At 55.5% G+C, this 15,238-nt stretch overlaps 1 protein-coding gene across 3 annotated transcripts; it reads left to right on the top strand.

The window, feature by feature from the left end:
- The first annotated feature begins 1,211 nt into the window (after positions 1 to 1,211).
- On the top strand, positions 1,212 to 14,945 carry CASTOR1 (cytosolic arginine sensor for mTORC1 subunit 1). 3 transcript variants are annotated; one of them, XM_020996582.2, is made up of 10 exons: positions 1,509 to 1,530; positions 1,915 to 2,095; positions 2,477 to 2,547; positions 8,916 to 9,109; positions 10,114 to 10,246; positions 10,978 to 11,101; positions 11,752 to 11,865; positions 12,324 to 12,406; positions 13,564 to 13,658; positions 13,991 to 14,945. In XM_020996582.2, the coding sequence occupies exons 3-10, from the start codon at positions 2,523 to 2,525 to the stop codon at positions 14,054 to 14,056; spliced, it is 834 nt and encodes a 277-aa protein (XP_020852241.1). In that variant the 5' UTR covers positions 1,509 to 1,530; positions 1,915 to 2,095; positions 2,477 to 2,522; the 3' UTR covers positions 14,057 to 14,945. The 3 variants fall into 3 exon arrangements, with proteins under 3 accessions (XP_020852240.1, XP_020852239.1, XP_020852241.1); XM_020996581.2 differs by lacking the exon at positions 1,915 to 2,095 and having other exon boundaries at positions 1,212 to 1,530; positions 10,159 to 10,246; XM_020996580.2 differs by lacking the exon at positions 1,915 to 2,095 and having other exon boundaries at positions 1,213 to 1,530.
- Positions 14,946 to 15,238: the final 293 nt, after the last annotated feature.

Here is a 15,238-nt window from a genome sequence, read left to right as displayed (position 1 = left end):
TATCACATTTAGGCTCCAGGTCCCTAGTTTGGGGTCTGATGGAAGGGATCTGGGAGGTGGGTAGGCAAGAGGGAGATTCTTGGGGGAAGGAGGGCCTGTGTGGCCCTGTGTGTGAAAAGAGCTAGAATTCAATACTCCTGGCCTTGCCCTTGGACGGATGGGGAGACCCTGGAATGCCTTCCCTCTAACCAGGAAATAGGAGGACCCTTGTCTTGGAAGGCTCAACCCACGTGCCACCTCTGGTCCGTCTCTAAACACAAACTTGTATTTCATATTTTCTCCCCCAAACTGCCTTATTTATGGTTCTTCCACTGGATTTTACATTATAAATGACACTGACACAGTTCGCTTAGAATCAGCTGTGGATTGAGCTCTGGGAAAAATGGGGAAGACCTACCAGCTACAGGATGGTAAAAGGGGGTAGGGAGATTAACACTGGAAAGAGCCCCTGGGGACCTGGATACAACTTTTGCCTTTGAAGGCTGAAGTACTTTTTGGATCTTAGACCCTTCTCCCATTCTGGGCCTCAGTTTCCTCACCTAAAATAAGGACGCTGGGCTTTTGACCTCTGCTTCTGGATGGGAGGGAGGTTCCACAGTCAGGGTTGGGGGGAGGTGGAGGCGGAGGCGGTGGGCCTGTGTTCTCGAGAGGAATCCTGTGCCTGGCGGGCCCTAGCCCTCCCCTGACCTCGATAGCTGCTCCTGATTGAGACGGGGTGGGGGGGCGCATTGATCCTGTATCCAAGTGGCCTTTCGGGGGTCAATAAGTTGGGAGAACAGGAGCTGAGGTTCTGTTCTGGGACTGTTCTTAGGGTCTGAAGGAGCCGGCGCGGGAGCCCCCCTCCCGGCCACACCGTCTGCAGTCTGGATCTCCCCAGCCTGGGTGTGGCCTGGACCAACCTGCCCAGACAGACCCTCGCGGGGCCCCTCCACTCCGCGGCAGCCTCCCGGCTAGCCTCCTGGGGTTTCCGGACGTGGCTTTGCGTGGCTGGGACTCGGGCATCCAGCACACGCGTGGGACCCGCCTCCTCACCCTTGTACCTCCCCCCACCTTCCATTCCAGATGGGCCAGCCAGTGGGGGCGTGGCCCGGAGACTTCGGCTTGGGTATTGGCTGGACCCGAGCGTTCGGAAGGGGCGTGGCATGGCCCGGGGAGTTTCGAGGGGGCGTGGCGCGGGCCGCAGCGCTCCGGGGGGGGCGGGGCGGAGAGAAGCAGAAGCCACAGCTGCAGGAGGAGGAGGAGGAACCGGGCCTTGGGGCTGGCTGGGCGGCTGTGGGGCCCGGCAGCAGCAGCCGCAGCCGCAGCCGCAGCCGCCTCGGCGGCCCCTCGCTCCTCCTCCTCCTCCTCCTCCTCCTCCGAGCGGCCACCTCCCAGCCCCCGGGCCTCCCGGGCTCGGCGGATCGGCGAGCTTGGCCCGATGGAGCTGCACATTCTGGAGCACCGGGTCCGGGTGCTGAGCATCGCGCGCCCGGGACTCTGGCTCTATACGCACCCGCTTGTCAAGCTGCTCTTTCTGCGGCAGCGGAGCCGGTAAGGCTGAGGCCAGAGGTGGGGGCCCTGCCTGCCCCCTGGCAGCGCTGGGCTCCCCTGAGGCCGGCTGCTAAGCCCCTTCCTGCTCTCCCACCCTAGCCCGGGCTCTGGGATAAGAATGATGATAACCGCGTTCCTCTGCCTCATTTAATCCTCGAGCCAGCTCCGCAGGCCCTTATTATCCCCACTTTACAGAAGGGGCCACTGAGATTCCGAGGGATTGTAGTGACTTGCCCAGAGACGCCCAGAAAGCGAACGGTGGCGGCCCCGAAGCTGCCCCTGCCCCCACCCCCAGCGTGCTTGGACTTGTCCTCGTTCCAAGCCTTGACATATACACGGGGGGAGGTGTTGAACGTTCCAGCCCTAATGGTGGTTTTCTAGCAGACTTCGGGCATTCCGTGAAGCTCGAGTTCACGCGCCAGCTGGGCAGCTTAGTGGCTGTGGGGCCCTGGACAGCTTACTCCCCCCGCCCCGGACCTCACTTTGCTCTACTGTCAAACGAGGGAGTCGGGCCCTGTGAGCTATTCTAATGTCTAAGGGACCTCCCAGCTCCAGCATTCTTTGGGTCAGTGGGTCAGAGGGATGAGTACCAGCAGGGGTCACCCTGGCCAGCCCTTGGGAAATTGGTTACTAGGTGGTTCCTTCCCCCGGGCCAGTAGGAAAGGGACTGGGTTTTGTGGATGGAGATACGGGGTGGGGGGGGGAGCTTAGGGAACAGCCGATACCCCCTGTACCCATCATTCCCCTTCTTCCCCTCCTCCCCATGGGCAAGGGTTTCCAGGGGACCCAATTTGTTCTGCTTGAATGGTGCCTGGGCAAAGTCCACTCACTTTCCTTGAGTCTGGCCCATCCTTTCCTATCCCTCCTTCCACTCTGCCTCTGGACTTTGGGATCAGGGGGATGAGGGAGTGCCTTGCCTTGGCTCATGGGAGTCCCTTCTCCTTAGGTGCAAGTTTTTCAGCCTTACAGAAACCCCAGAAGATTACACTCTGATGCTGGATGAAGAAGGATACAAAGGTATTGGGTTCTGGCTTCTCCCCTGGTCTCCTCAGTCCCTCTTCCTCCAGACCCTGCCAAGGGGCACCCCTTGACTGCCTGTATGTGCCAGGCAGACACCCTTATCAGTATGCTTAAGACAGGTGGTCAGGGCCTGGGACAGGAGAGAAGGATGGAGGCTGCAGAGCCCAGTGAAATGGGCAGCACCTGGGTTCCTGCCCCGGCTGTTCCAGAGGGGAGTGGCAGCACCAGGTTGGTTTCTTTGTTTTCTTTTGGCTTTTTTGGCCAGGCAGTCGGGTTTAAGTGACTTGCCCAAGGTCACACAGCTAGTAAGTGTCAAGTGTTTGAGGCTGGATTTGAACTCAGGTCCTCCTGGCTCCAAGGCTGGAGCTCTATGCATTGCACCACCTAGCTGCCCCTGGAAGCACCTTGGATAGGTGGTGAGCCTCCCATCGAGGCTGGATGTTCGAATGTTCATTCAGGACACTGCCCAGGACATTCTGGGACAGGCTTGTGATGGCTGTTTCATCTCTGTACCTATTTCCTTAGGATCCCAGCTCTGCTGCTCTGCTGTGGCTGAGTGATATTGGCCAAGTCACTTCCCTTTTCCAAGATCGTGGTTTCCTTCTTGGTAAAATAGTAATAATAGTGCACATTTATAGATAGCTTTAAGGAGTGCAAAGCACTTTGGACCAGAAGAGTTGCCCCCTGGACTCCATGTCCTGTGCCCCCCAGGGTGGGGTGGGGAGAGGGAAGGAGCCACATTGGCACAGGAGGGTTCTGATAATTGCTGTTTCCTGATGCTGTCCTCAGAGCCCCCCCCCACTCCCCCTCCCCCTCTGGAAGAGAGCAGAATAGCTGACCGCCACCTCCCAGGGTGACAGTGGCATTTCTTGAAATCAGGGTCTAGTATCAGCTGAGGGTCTAGGAGCTCTGGGGGGTAGGTAGATGGGAGCTAGCTGGTGATCAAGGCAGATGAAGTGGAAGATTTTCCAAATCTGGACCCAACGCATGGGCTGTATATATGTTGATGAGCTGGGTCCCAGGGCTAGAAGCTGCCTGCCTTCACACCTCTTTCTATTTCCTGTTGTGGCCTCAGAGACAGGGCCTGGTGCTTGGGGATGCTGCTTGCCCTGGGGTTCTGCCAGGCTTCTCCACAAGGAGCTCATCCAGGAACAGGCCTGAGGTGCCCAGGCTCTCAGTCCCTGGCACTGGCCACAAACGAGCCAGAGGAGACTGATAAGATCTAGAGTTAGGAAGAACTTCAGAAGCATCTGGTACCAACCTTTCTGTGTACAAATGAGGAAACAGACACCCTAACGTGAAAAGTGACATGCCTAAGGTCTCATAGGGCATGAGACCTCGTGGCTGAGCTGAGATCTGAACCCAGGTCCTCTTGATCTTTTCTATATACTTGTTGCAAAGTAGTAGTAATTCGTTAAACTTATTAAGCACCTACTGTATTCAAGGCACTGGGGTTGCCAAGACAAAAATAAAATATCTGTCCTCTAAGGAGCTTATATTCTACTGTGGGGGATTAACAATAATAATAATGATAATTAGTGTTTGTATATCTCTTTAAGGTTGGCAAAGTGTTTTTCTTTTTTTCTTTTTCCTTTTTTTTTGGGGGGGGGAGGCAATTGAGGTTAAGGGAATTGCCCAGGGTACCACAGCTAGTGAGTGTCCGAAGACAGATTTGAACTTAGGTCCTCCTAATTCCAGGGCTGGTTCTCCATAACTGTCACCTAGCTGCCCCACAAAGTATTTTTTTATATCTCATTTGATGTACACAGACAAGTAAATGCAAAGCAAAACAAAGTTATTTCAAGAGGTAGAACTACCAGCCATGGAAATGTATTGTATCCATTGCTACTTCGACAGTGCAAGTCAATTTTGTTACTATTGCCGTTTTTACTATATTAGCTTCACCTAGCCATGGGCATTGACTCTCTTTCCAGTTACTGTAAAAACTAGTATAGTTGACTTTTTCTGCATCTGATGTTTGCCTTGCTAGGGGAGGATCTAAATGTTTGGTCTGGTCCATTTTATCATTCTTGTGAATTGTCTTCTAGCCTTCTGCAGTGTAAAGACTGGGGTCCCTGGGGCCCTGCTCCGAAGCTAGTGGGGAGGCCTGGTCCAGAGCCCACTGAGGGAAAGGAGGAAAGAGAGAATTCACACTCCGCCCCTCCCCCCCCCCCCCCCCCCCCCCCCGTTAGCTGTCTTCCTTCCTGACCACAGTCTCCTGCCCTGTCCTTCCTCCCCATCTCAGTTACCAGTTGGCCTCCTTCATCTAGGAAGGCTTCCTGGGCTGCTTTTGTGAGCTGGAAGGATGGGCCCATGCTGGGCCTGGGGCTACAGCGGAAGCACCTGGCTAGGTTATGCCTCCCATGTATGGAGGGGTAGGGAAGGCCCTTTCTTTTGGGAGAGTTGAGGGTGAGAGGAGGTGGGGTGAATACTTTGCTTGATTATTTACCTGATGTCTCCTTTCCTGGGAATGTAAGCTCCCCGAGGGCAGGAGCCTTTCTTTTCCTTTCCTGTGTTTAGCATAATGCTTAATAAATGGGGATTGTTTGGTGAGTGAATGGGACTGAGTCTAGGAAGGGGGGGAGGGTTTCTGGGCCATTCTGGGAAGGGCCCAGGGAGGATGTTGTGAGCTAAGAGGGGAGTAATGAACCACAGGTCTCCTCTGGCATACCAGCTCGCTGACCTTGGGTGAGAGATACCTTGGTTGCCTTTCCTGTCTTCCCCAGCTTGGTCCCTCTCACCCCCAAGGCCTGGCCAGAGCTGGCGAATCTTCTAAGAAACCCCAGGTTGCCCAGCCACATGCATGCTTTGGAGGCAGCCTGGGGATCTGGGTTGGAATCGTACCGCCATTCACTGGCTATGGGACCTGGAGAGAGTAAGGCACTCCCAGTGTCACTGAGAGTCATTTTCAGGGGTCCTCTTGAGGTGGCCAACTCAAATAGAGCCGGGGCCACCAAAATGAACACAAAGATCCTTGAGAGCTGCAGATTCCATTCTGCTGTATTTTTATTTCTTTTGTGAAGTAATTGCCAATTCCATTTGAATCTGATTCGGTGCCATAGGCTGCAACTTGGTGGGTGGCGTATTGAGGCCTTGGATCTAACCCAACCCATAGCTCAGCCTGGGCAGCCAACCTCTCCAAGCCATGGTGTCTTTCCCGGAGCTTGGACTAGGTCAGGGGTGGGGTTCCTTCGGAACCGAGCAATGAAGTTGGGATTCAGTGAAAGGGCCGTGCACTTGAGGACCTAGAGGTCCATACGTGGCCTTGAGGCCACAAGTTCCCCACCCTGGGACTAGGTGGTCATGAAGAGGCCGCTAACTCTAAACCCCAGGGTCCTAGGTTCAAATCTCGCTCTACCGCTGGTGCAGCAAGGTGGCTCAGTGGATAGAGCTCCTGCCTTAGAACCGGGAGGACCTGAGTTCAAATGTGGCCTCAGACACTTGACACTAGCTATGTGACCCTGGGCAAGTCACTTAACCTCGATTGCCTCACTAAAAACAAAAACCAGCAACCCAAATCTTACTATTTATTAACCTTTGTGACCTTGGGTAAGTCATTTGAGGATCCAAGAGCTTAACATAGGAAGTGTTTTGCAGACTGTAAAGTGCTATATAACAATGCAGGCCTTTACTGTTATTATTAATAATAATCTCCTTGAACCTCAGTTTCCTTAGTTGTGTAATGAGGGGGTTGGACTTGTGCAGCGCTAGACCTCTGGTTCTCTAACTGTAGGGAAGGGGAAGCCTCCTAACCTTGGGGTCCAGGTGGGCCTTGGCCTGGGCCTGGGGCTGGGGCTAGGGGGAACCCAAGCTCAGCTCTGCTCCTACTCTTCCCTTGAGCTTTCCCCTTCCTCTCTGGCTCCTCCTCCTCCTTGACTTTCTTTCCTCTGCCTCTAGAGGTGCCCATCAGTGCCCGCCTTCCAGCTGCCTCTCAGCTGCTGCCTGCTGCCCCAGGCCTAGGAAGCTGGAGCATCAAAGCTAGGGGCTTCTGTTCAAATCAAGCTGCCCAGACTCACTCAGCTGGTGCTTGGCTCTGGGTCCAGAGGCAGAGAGAGGCAGCTCTTCCCTGAGCTCAGAACAATGACGTCAGCCATAGAAGGGATCTTTGTTGTTGCTCAGTCATTTTTCATGACCCCATTTGGGGTTTTCTTGGTGAAGATTCTGGACTGGTTTTCATTACCTCTCCAGATCATTTTACAAATGAGGAAATTGAGGCAAACAGAGCAAAGTGACTTGCCCAGGGTCACACAGCTGGTCAGTATCTGAGGCTGTATTCATTGCAGTGCCCCCTAGAAGGGATTTAGGTGTCATCTATTCTAAGCTCATTTTATGGAGGAGCAAAGTGAGTCCCAGGGAAGGGACTTTCCTAAGACCACATAGCTAGTAAATAAAATATCAGAGCAGGATCTGAACACAGGGCTTGTGACTCAAACTGAGGGCTCTTTCCACCGAGCTCTGGCTGCTCAGGCTGGCTCCTCGTTTGGCCCCAGCTGTGTCTAGGCTCAGGCCCTCCTCTGTCCTGCCTGGGATGCTGAGGCGGGTGGGGTGTGCGTGCTACGGTCATGGAGCGGTCAGGGCCTGTCCATTCGGGCTGAGAGGAAGGAAGCCAGCCTGGGCAGCCTTGATGCCAACAAAGGCAGCTTTTGTGTGTGCCTTGGCACCCTGAGGGAAGGCTCAGGCCCTTCCCCCAGCTCAGGATGAAACCTCTGACCTCAGCCCATCCCTGGCCCAGCCTTTCCAGTCCATGCAGTTCCCTGGCGTTCAGTGCATCTCTCATTTCCCAGTTCGGGAGTGGGATTTGCAGAGGGGCGAATTTAGCTCAAGATAAGAAAACTTCCTCCCATCAGAGCTGTCCCAAAGTAGGATGGGCTGCCTCAGGAGGTAGTGAGCCCCCCGTCACTGGAGGTCTTCAAGAACAGTCTGGGTGACTGCTTGTTGGACCTTCTGCAGAGGGTTTTTGGTTCTGGCTTGGAGGTGCCTCCAAGCTCTGGCATTCAGGCCGTCTACCACGAGCCCTTCCCTCCATGCAGGGTCAGGGCTCCTTTCCTCCGGGCCACCCCCCTGCCCAATGCCTAGTTCCTAGGGGGATCGTGAGGCCATAGATTTAGAGCTTGAAGGGTCTTTCATCTCCCTTCACCTGCTTTTGCGAAAGACAAAATGTTCTGGAAAGCTGTGACTTGTCCAAGGTCACCCAGCCTATGGGAAGTCAAGCCGGCCTTTGACTCCAGGGCTGGCTCCCTCAGCTCTCAGGCCCATCCCTCCCATTTCCACCAGGAAGGTCGGGCAGGGTGCCATCAGAGCCGCGGGCAGTGCTGGGGTGGGAAATAGCTTGATTGGTGGCCTCTGCCCCTGGCGGCTGCAGCCTCCCCTCTCTTGTTCACTGGCTCCCTCTTGTGGTCAGCGGTGTCACGTCGCTAACAAGGTTCCACCCTCTGCCCCATCTGCGGGCTGATTGGCCTGGCCACCCCTGCCGGCACCCAGGCCTGGGAACTTTCCTCCCACGGCCTGCTATTCTCTCAGCCCTTTCACAGAAGGCTAGCCCTTCCCTGGGTAGGAGGGTGTCGTCCTCGCTTTGGGATGCGTGGAACTGGAAGAGGTGGAAAGGATTCTCTGGGGTCATCTGGGCCCCCAACCGTGGGGTCCGTCTTGGAAGCAGGCGGAGGCCTGGGACAGAGTCAGGATCCAGTTCCTGGAAAGGATCAGCCTCAGTTTATACCCTGGGATGGGGAGATGGGCTGGGACTGCTTGGATCTTAGGATCACTGAGCTGGAAAGGACCGTCTACTCCAACTGGTGCCAGAGCAGAAATCCCTGCCAAGATGGCCACCTGCTTGCTTTGCAGACATAGGTGCTGGGTTCCAATCCTGGCTTTGTAACCAACTCTCTGTGTGACTGTGGACCAGTCACTAGACCTGTCTGGGCCTTATCTCCTTTTCTGTAAAAAGGAAGCATTGGACCAGCTGGTCTCCAGGGCCCGAGGCTCCGGGAAGGGGACCCTCTATTTCCCAAGCAGTTCGTCCTTCTTGGAGACAGCAAAGGGGAGGCTCCTTTCAGCTGTCTGGTCTAGGACCCTGATGACTCACATGTCTGTGCCACTCCCTGGCCGATGCCACGTACTACACTGCTGGGTCCTTGTGATATCCCCAGAGGGATTGTTATGGCCCTCGAGGAGCCGGAGGCCCACAGCAGGGAAGTGACTTGGCTAAGACCCTACGGAGATCAGCGGCAGGCTGGGCCTAGAGTCAGGTCTCCTGACACCGACTGCGGGGATTCTGCCCTTAGAGGGTGGCGCTGTGGTCTGGGCTGAGGAGGAGGAAGGAAGGAAGGCCCTGGCCCTCATGTACTGACCTGCTCTCTTTCCTGCAGAGCTGCCCCCGTCCGAGTTCTTGCAGGTGGCCGAGGCCACGTGGCTGGTGCTCAACGTCCTATCTAACAGCAGCTCAGCCACCGATTTTCAGGCCGTCGGCGTCACCAAGATCGCGCGGTCAGTCATAGCTCCCCTGGCTGAGCACCACGTCTCGGTGCTCATGTTGTCCACGTACCAGACAGACTTCATCCTGGTGAGACTGGCAGGGATGGGGGAGGGGGGCCCATCCTGGGTCCTTTGGTCAGATGAGGTGGGGGGCATCTTCTCCCCCGAAGCCTTGGTGAGAAAGAGGGCCTCGTGTCTGCCCGATTCTGCCAGGCTTTGGGGGGCAGGAGTGCGAGAAGCAAGAGGGGAGAAGACGTGCCCCAGGCACGTGTCTGTTCATGCCCTTTTCCCAGGGACCTCCTGGACAAGTCCAAGTGGGGTCCCCGTGCTTACAGAAGAAGGAGAAGGAGATGGGGAGAGAGATACAGAGAGGGGGAGACAGAGAGGGGATGAGAGATACAGAGAGACTCAGGGAGATGGGGAGAGAGATAGAGAGATACAGGGAGACACAGGGAGACGGGGAGAGAGATAGACACAGGGAGAGGGGGAGAGAGATAGACAGGGAGAGGAGGAGAGAGATAGACAGGGGAGAGGGGGACAGAGATAGACACAGAGACACAGGGAGAGGGGGAGAGAGAGACACAGAAACATGGAAAGGGAGAGAGAGATAGAGACACAGGGAGAAGGAGAGAGATAGAGAGACACAGAGAGACACAGGGAGAGGGGGAGAGAGATAGAGAGACAGAGAGGGGGAGAGAGATAGAGACACAGGGAGAGGGGGAGAGAGAGACACACAGAAACATGGAAAGGGAGAGAGAGATAGAGACACAGGGAGAAGGAGAGAGAGACACAGGGAGAAGGGGAGAGAGATAGACAGGGAGAGGGGGAGAGAGATAGAGACACAGGGAGAGGGGGAGAGATACAGAGACACAGACACAGGGAGGGGGAGAGAGATAGAGAGACACAGGGAGGGGGGAGAGAACGAAGGAATGAATTCGAGGGTCGCTGCTCACATACTCTATGCATGAACAAGCTGAGGAGTGTGTACCGTGTTTAGCACATGTATGATGGTGTATGTCCATGTGGGTCTGCTGGGGACTTGGGGGGTGTCATGTAACTGAGTGGCTCCTTAGCCTTCGCTCTGGGCTGCAGGTCCGGGAGCAGGACCTGCCTGTGGTGATCCATACTCTGTCCCAGGAATTTGCCATCTACCGGGAGGTCGATGGAGAGCCCGTGCCGGTGGCCTGCGATGATGCCAGCAACGGCTTCCACAAAGCCAGACTGGGTGAGGGGCCACCAGGGTAGGGGCAGAGGGGGAGGGCCGCGCCTGCCTGGGACGGCCGCTGAAACGCCATTCCTTCCCATGCCCTCCCCTCGCCCCTCCTGGCTCTGGTTTGGCTGGACTCTGTTCCCAAAGGCTTGTGACGTTGTTATCCTCTTTAAAAAATGATTGCTATCACTCATCTCCCCCCCCCCGCCCACCTCAGCCAACCCCTTGGGTATTTTTCTTTTTAATTAAATTTTTAACATTTTTTTGGAGAGCCAGCCCTTGTAACAAGGAGGGGAGTGGGGAGCCAGTCCAGCCCAGCCAGTCCAATCTCCACCCAGTCTAACAGTAGATTCTGTGTTCTGTGCCCATAGCCCCCCACCTCTGGAAGGGAGGGAGGTGGGTCTTTAGTCATGCTATTTTTCATAATGACGCCTGTGGCATTATTAATGGGGAGGGTATAAATACCCTTTGGAGAAGGCGGGGGGGGGCAGGGACAGTGAGCCTGGCTTTTCAGGGGAGATGGCCTTGGTCCTGAGCAAAGCGGGACTTCTCCAAGATCCTGCAGTTAATGGCTGATTGGCCCAGGGGATTAGCAAGCCCTTACCTTTCCTGTGAGATGCCCTGAGCTCTGTCTAGAGGGCTCCTTCTGTGTGGCCACCAGGGGGAGCCGCCTCCCCAGCCCTAGCAGGCTGCCGGGCTGAGCCCTGGGTGACATTTACAGGTCTCTTCTCCCTTCCCTGAGTCAGGCCCCAGCCCCACTGTGCACCCCATCCAGAGCCCCCAGAACAGATTCTGCATTCTCACGCTGGACCCTGACACCCTCCCTGCCATTGCCACCACGCTCATGGATGTCCTCTTCTACTCCCACAGGTAGGGACCTGGAAGCCACTCTTCTGCCCTTCTCTTCTCTCCCATCCCTTCCCCCTGCCTTCCAGATGGGGAAACTGAGGCCCAGATTGGGGAAAGGAAAGCCAAACCTCTAGAATCATAGAACTTCAGAACTGGAAGGGACCTTATGGCATAAAATACAAAGTTTAGGTCCCATAAAATACAAAGTTTAGGTCCCATTCCTTTATTTTACAGAGGGGGAAACTGAGGTCCAGTGTGGGGAAAGGTTATAGAGCAATTATCATGGAAAGTGAGGTCAGGTAGGGTCCTTAGAATAGGGAAGATTGGAGGTGGGAGGAGCCTCAGAACAGGGACTATCAGGGCTGGGAGGGACATTAGAACAGGAAATGTCAAGAGCTAGGGAGGGACCTTAGAGCATAGAATGTCAGAGTTGCAAAGGACCTTTTAGATCATTTTATATATAGGGAAACTGAGGCACAAAGGCAGGAAGGGACTTTCCCAAGGTCACTAAGGCAGTCCTAGCATCACCCCTCCCTTTTCTCACCTATTGCACACCCCCACACTGAGTTGAGCTCCTGGTTGCTTCCCAGCCCTTTCGGAGGGGAGAGGGAGCTATGGTGGGGGGGGCAGAGCTGACTGTCCTCCCTCCTTCTCTCTTCTCACCTCCCCAGTGCTTCAAAGGAGGGGTCTTCTGATGACCCGGACCTTGACTCCATCCCCTTCTTTGCCTTCTCCCTGATCGAGGGCTACATCTCTATTGTGATGGATGCAGAAACACAGAAGAAGTAGGTAACCCACCCTGTGACCCTAGGTTGGGGGGAGGCCATGTCCTTCGCTTCTCTGGTGACAGTGAGATCCCAGGGCCTCTTGAGAGAGACACATACCTGTGGTAGTCACAGAATGGAATGGGGCCTTAGGACCTGGAGGAGCAGAGCTGGGAGGGCCTTCAGGATGACCCAGTCTAACCCCCACATTCTACAGAGGACAAAGCTTTTTCAGAGAGGGGAAGTCACTTACCTATGGTCACCCAGTGAGGTAGGGGCAGGGTTGGGGCCAGAAGCCATGGTTCTCGATTCCCTGCCTGAGACCTGGCCCAGCACTGAAGCAGTGCTCCCGCCGCATTCTACAGAGCAGAAAATTGAGTCACAGAGACTTGTCCAGGCTCCCACCGCCAGCACTGGGGAGGGAGGGAGGATGAGTTAGGGGGCAAGGGGAGGTGCCGACTCTGCCTTCTCGCCCCTAGGTTTCCCAGTGACCTGCTGCTCACTAGCTCCTGCGGAGAACTCTGGAGAATGGTTCGAATCGGGGGCCAGCCCCTGGGCTTCGGTTAGTCCTGGCTGGCCAGGGAGCTCCCTGGGACCATAATAGGGGTGGGCAAAGGTCCTGAGGCTTTCATCTTTGGCAGCCCTGGGTCTGGGTTGAGGTCCCTGGCCAGCTCGGTCCATTTGGGGGTGGAGTGGGAGCAGGTGGGACCAGAGACAGCATGGTAAATGGCCCTGGGCAATTCAACTTGGCACACATTAAGTGCCTACTATGTGCCAGGCCCTGAGACTACAGCCACACAAATGATCCCGTTCCTGCCCTCAGGGAGCTTACATTCTGCTGGGGAATAGCTGCTAAACACCAGAGATGTACGAAATCCAAAGTGATTTCAAGGTTGTGGGGGTTCTAACATGTGGGGAGGAGGTGACAATGGGGCTAAAGAAACATCAGAGAAAGGAAAGATTTCTTTTTTCTTTTTTGGCAATTGGGGTAAACACACAGCTAGTCTTTGGTCTGAGGCCAGATTTGAACTCAGGTCCTCCTGACTTCAGGGCCGGTGCTCTATCCACTGCGCCACCCAGCTGCCCTGAAAGGCGAGATTTCTGAAAGGCAAAGCTGGGGCAGGGAGAGATATGAGGCTTGGGGAACGCAGACCATTTGGTCGGAATATAGGGGGAGGGGACTGCTGGGTATCAGTCGGGAAAGGGGGACGAGGGCCAGGCAAACGGAGGTTGTCAAAGCTAGCTGTCTCATTTTTCCAGAGGAGGAATGTGACTGGCCCAGGGTCACTCAGCAAGGATGTGGAAGAAGTCGAATTCAGATGCTTTGAGTTCAGTTCAGTAAGCATTTATGAAACACTACCTACACGGTGCTTGGCTGATCCAAATGCATCAGCCCCTACCCTCCGGGAGCTTGCATTCTGAAGGTGCACTTGAGAGGTGCTGAGGAGTGGAGGAACCGTCAGCCTTCATAGGTTCATTGGCTGAAGCAGTGCTCCCGCCGCATTCTACAGAGCAGAAAACTGAGTCGCAGAGACTTGTCTAGGCTCCCACCGCCTGCAGGTCTCAGAGTGGCTCGGGGGCCGTCCTCCCCTGACAAAGCTAGGGAGTGTCGTGGGCTTCCCGTCCACTTCCATCCGGTCCGCCTAGGAGACCTAAGGAGAAGCCAGCTCCCACTGCCTTCCTTTTACCTCCTTCCTTCCCCTTCTCTCCTTGTCCCAGATGAGTGTGGGATTGTGGCCCAGATCGCGGGACCCCTGGCCGCTGCGGACATCTCTGCCTACTACATTAGTACCTTCAACTTTGACCATGCCCTGGTGAGTGTCTACCCCTTCCCAAAAGCCAGGCCCTCCTGGGCCTAAGTTACCCCTCGGCCCCAGGACCAGTGCAGGGCATGCACGTCACAGACGGAGCTAGAAGGGATCTCAGAGTCCATCTCATCCTACCCTCTTGTTTTAGAGCGGTGGAGATGGGCCCAGAGAAATGAAGAGATTTGCTCATGTCACCCAGCCTGGCAGTGCCCCAGGATTTGCTCTTCAGCACTTCCCTCTAGAAGGTCACTGGTCTCGGGAAGCCCAGCTCTCCCCATGTCCCTGCCCCTTTAAGCAGGGCCTGTGGTGCTCTTTCCTTCTTCCTCCTGTGCCCACAGGTACCTGAGGATGGCATCGACAGTGTCATTGAGGTCCTCCAGAATCGCCAGGAGAGCCGCTGTTAGTGACTGGATCGGGAACCTATGTCCCTGTGGCTCAGGCTGGTGGACACTCCCCTGCCACTGTCCTCTTCTTTGGTGGGGTTCTGGTGTCTCCAAAGGCTAAACCAAAGCTTTGCCCCATGGCAGTGGGGGCTGGTCTGGTGCCCCCTCTGTTAGGTATGCATGAGGGGGACATCCCCTGGGACCACCTTTCACTCTAATTTTAAGTAGTTGGTTTTCTGGTCCTGTTGTGTGAGCAGGTGCCTGGGGTAGGGGACTGGACACCCCAGGGACTAGGGGTAGGAGGAGAGATGATCTCAAGCCTTCCCTCCCATCCTTTGGAACCTGGGTCATTTTCTTGACCTCCTCTTGGAGCAGGCCCTGCTCTAAGGCCCAGCCCCCAGTGGGTGGGGATTAGGGAGGGCCCTCACTCTAGGCCAGAGCTGGCTTCCTTCAGTCCTTGTTCCCCATGTCCTCCCCTGGAGGGCAGGAAAGCTAAGAGGCCTGGCCTCTACTGCACAAAACACTCATGTGTGCCTTATCCGTGAAGCTTTGTGGGCTCACTGTGTGCCCACAAAGTGGAATCATGGTGCTGTAGAAGGCTTCACTTAGGAAGCCTCAAGCCTTGACACTCCCCTGCCCCAGCCCTTGGTAAATGTCTTTGCACATACTCCTTCCGTGTGGGGCTGGGGGCTCTCTGGGAGGGAGATCCCTCTCTCTTTCCTTCCCCGCTTTCAGCAGCCCTCTCTCCTGCCCCTCTCCATGGTCCTGGGAGGAAGCTTCCTCTGCAGAGGGCTGGTCCTCACACCCTTCCTCTCCTAGGGGACAGCCCATGATCACTGTCCCATCTTTGGGGAGGAACCTCCTGTTTTTAAGAAATCTCCTTGCCAATAAAGCACTTTGCAATCCTGGACTATGTCTAAGACATTGGTGGTGTGTCCGGGCCCCCTTCTCAGTCGGCCTGCCCTCCCTAGGGGAATTCAGGGCATATTCTCCCAAACCCGGGGTCTGGCAGGGCAGGGTGGAGCAGCAGAAAGCACATGGGCTTTAGAAGTGGAGAACCTGGGTTTGAGTTCTGCCTTTGTTATTTACTGTATGACCTTGGGGAAGTCACTTCCCTCTTTGGGCCTCGTCCCCATATGCAAAATGAGGAGGGACAGCTGGGCTGCATCCCTTCAAGCTCTGATGGTCTACTTGGCACCAAGC

The sequence above is a fragment of the Phascolarctos cinereus genome, unplaced genomic scaffold, assembly GCF_003287225.1.
Source record: "Phascolarctos cinereus isolate Bilbo 61053 unplaced genomic scaffold, phaCin_HiC Scaffold_4;HRSCAF=312, whole genome shotgun sequence".
Classification (NCBI taxonomy): Eukaryota; Metazoa; Chordata; class Mammalia; order Diprotodontia; family Phascolarctidae; genus Phascolarctos; species Phascolarctos cinereus.
This window is presented reverse-complemented; position numbering and strand designations above follow the sequence as displayed.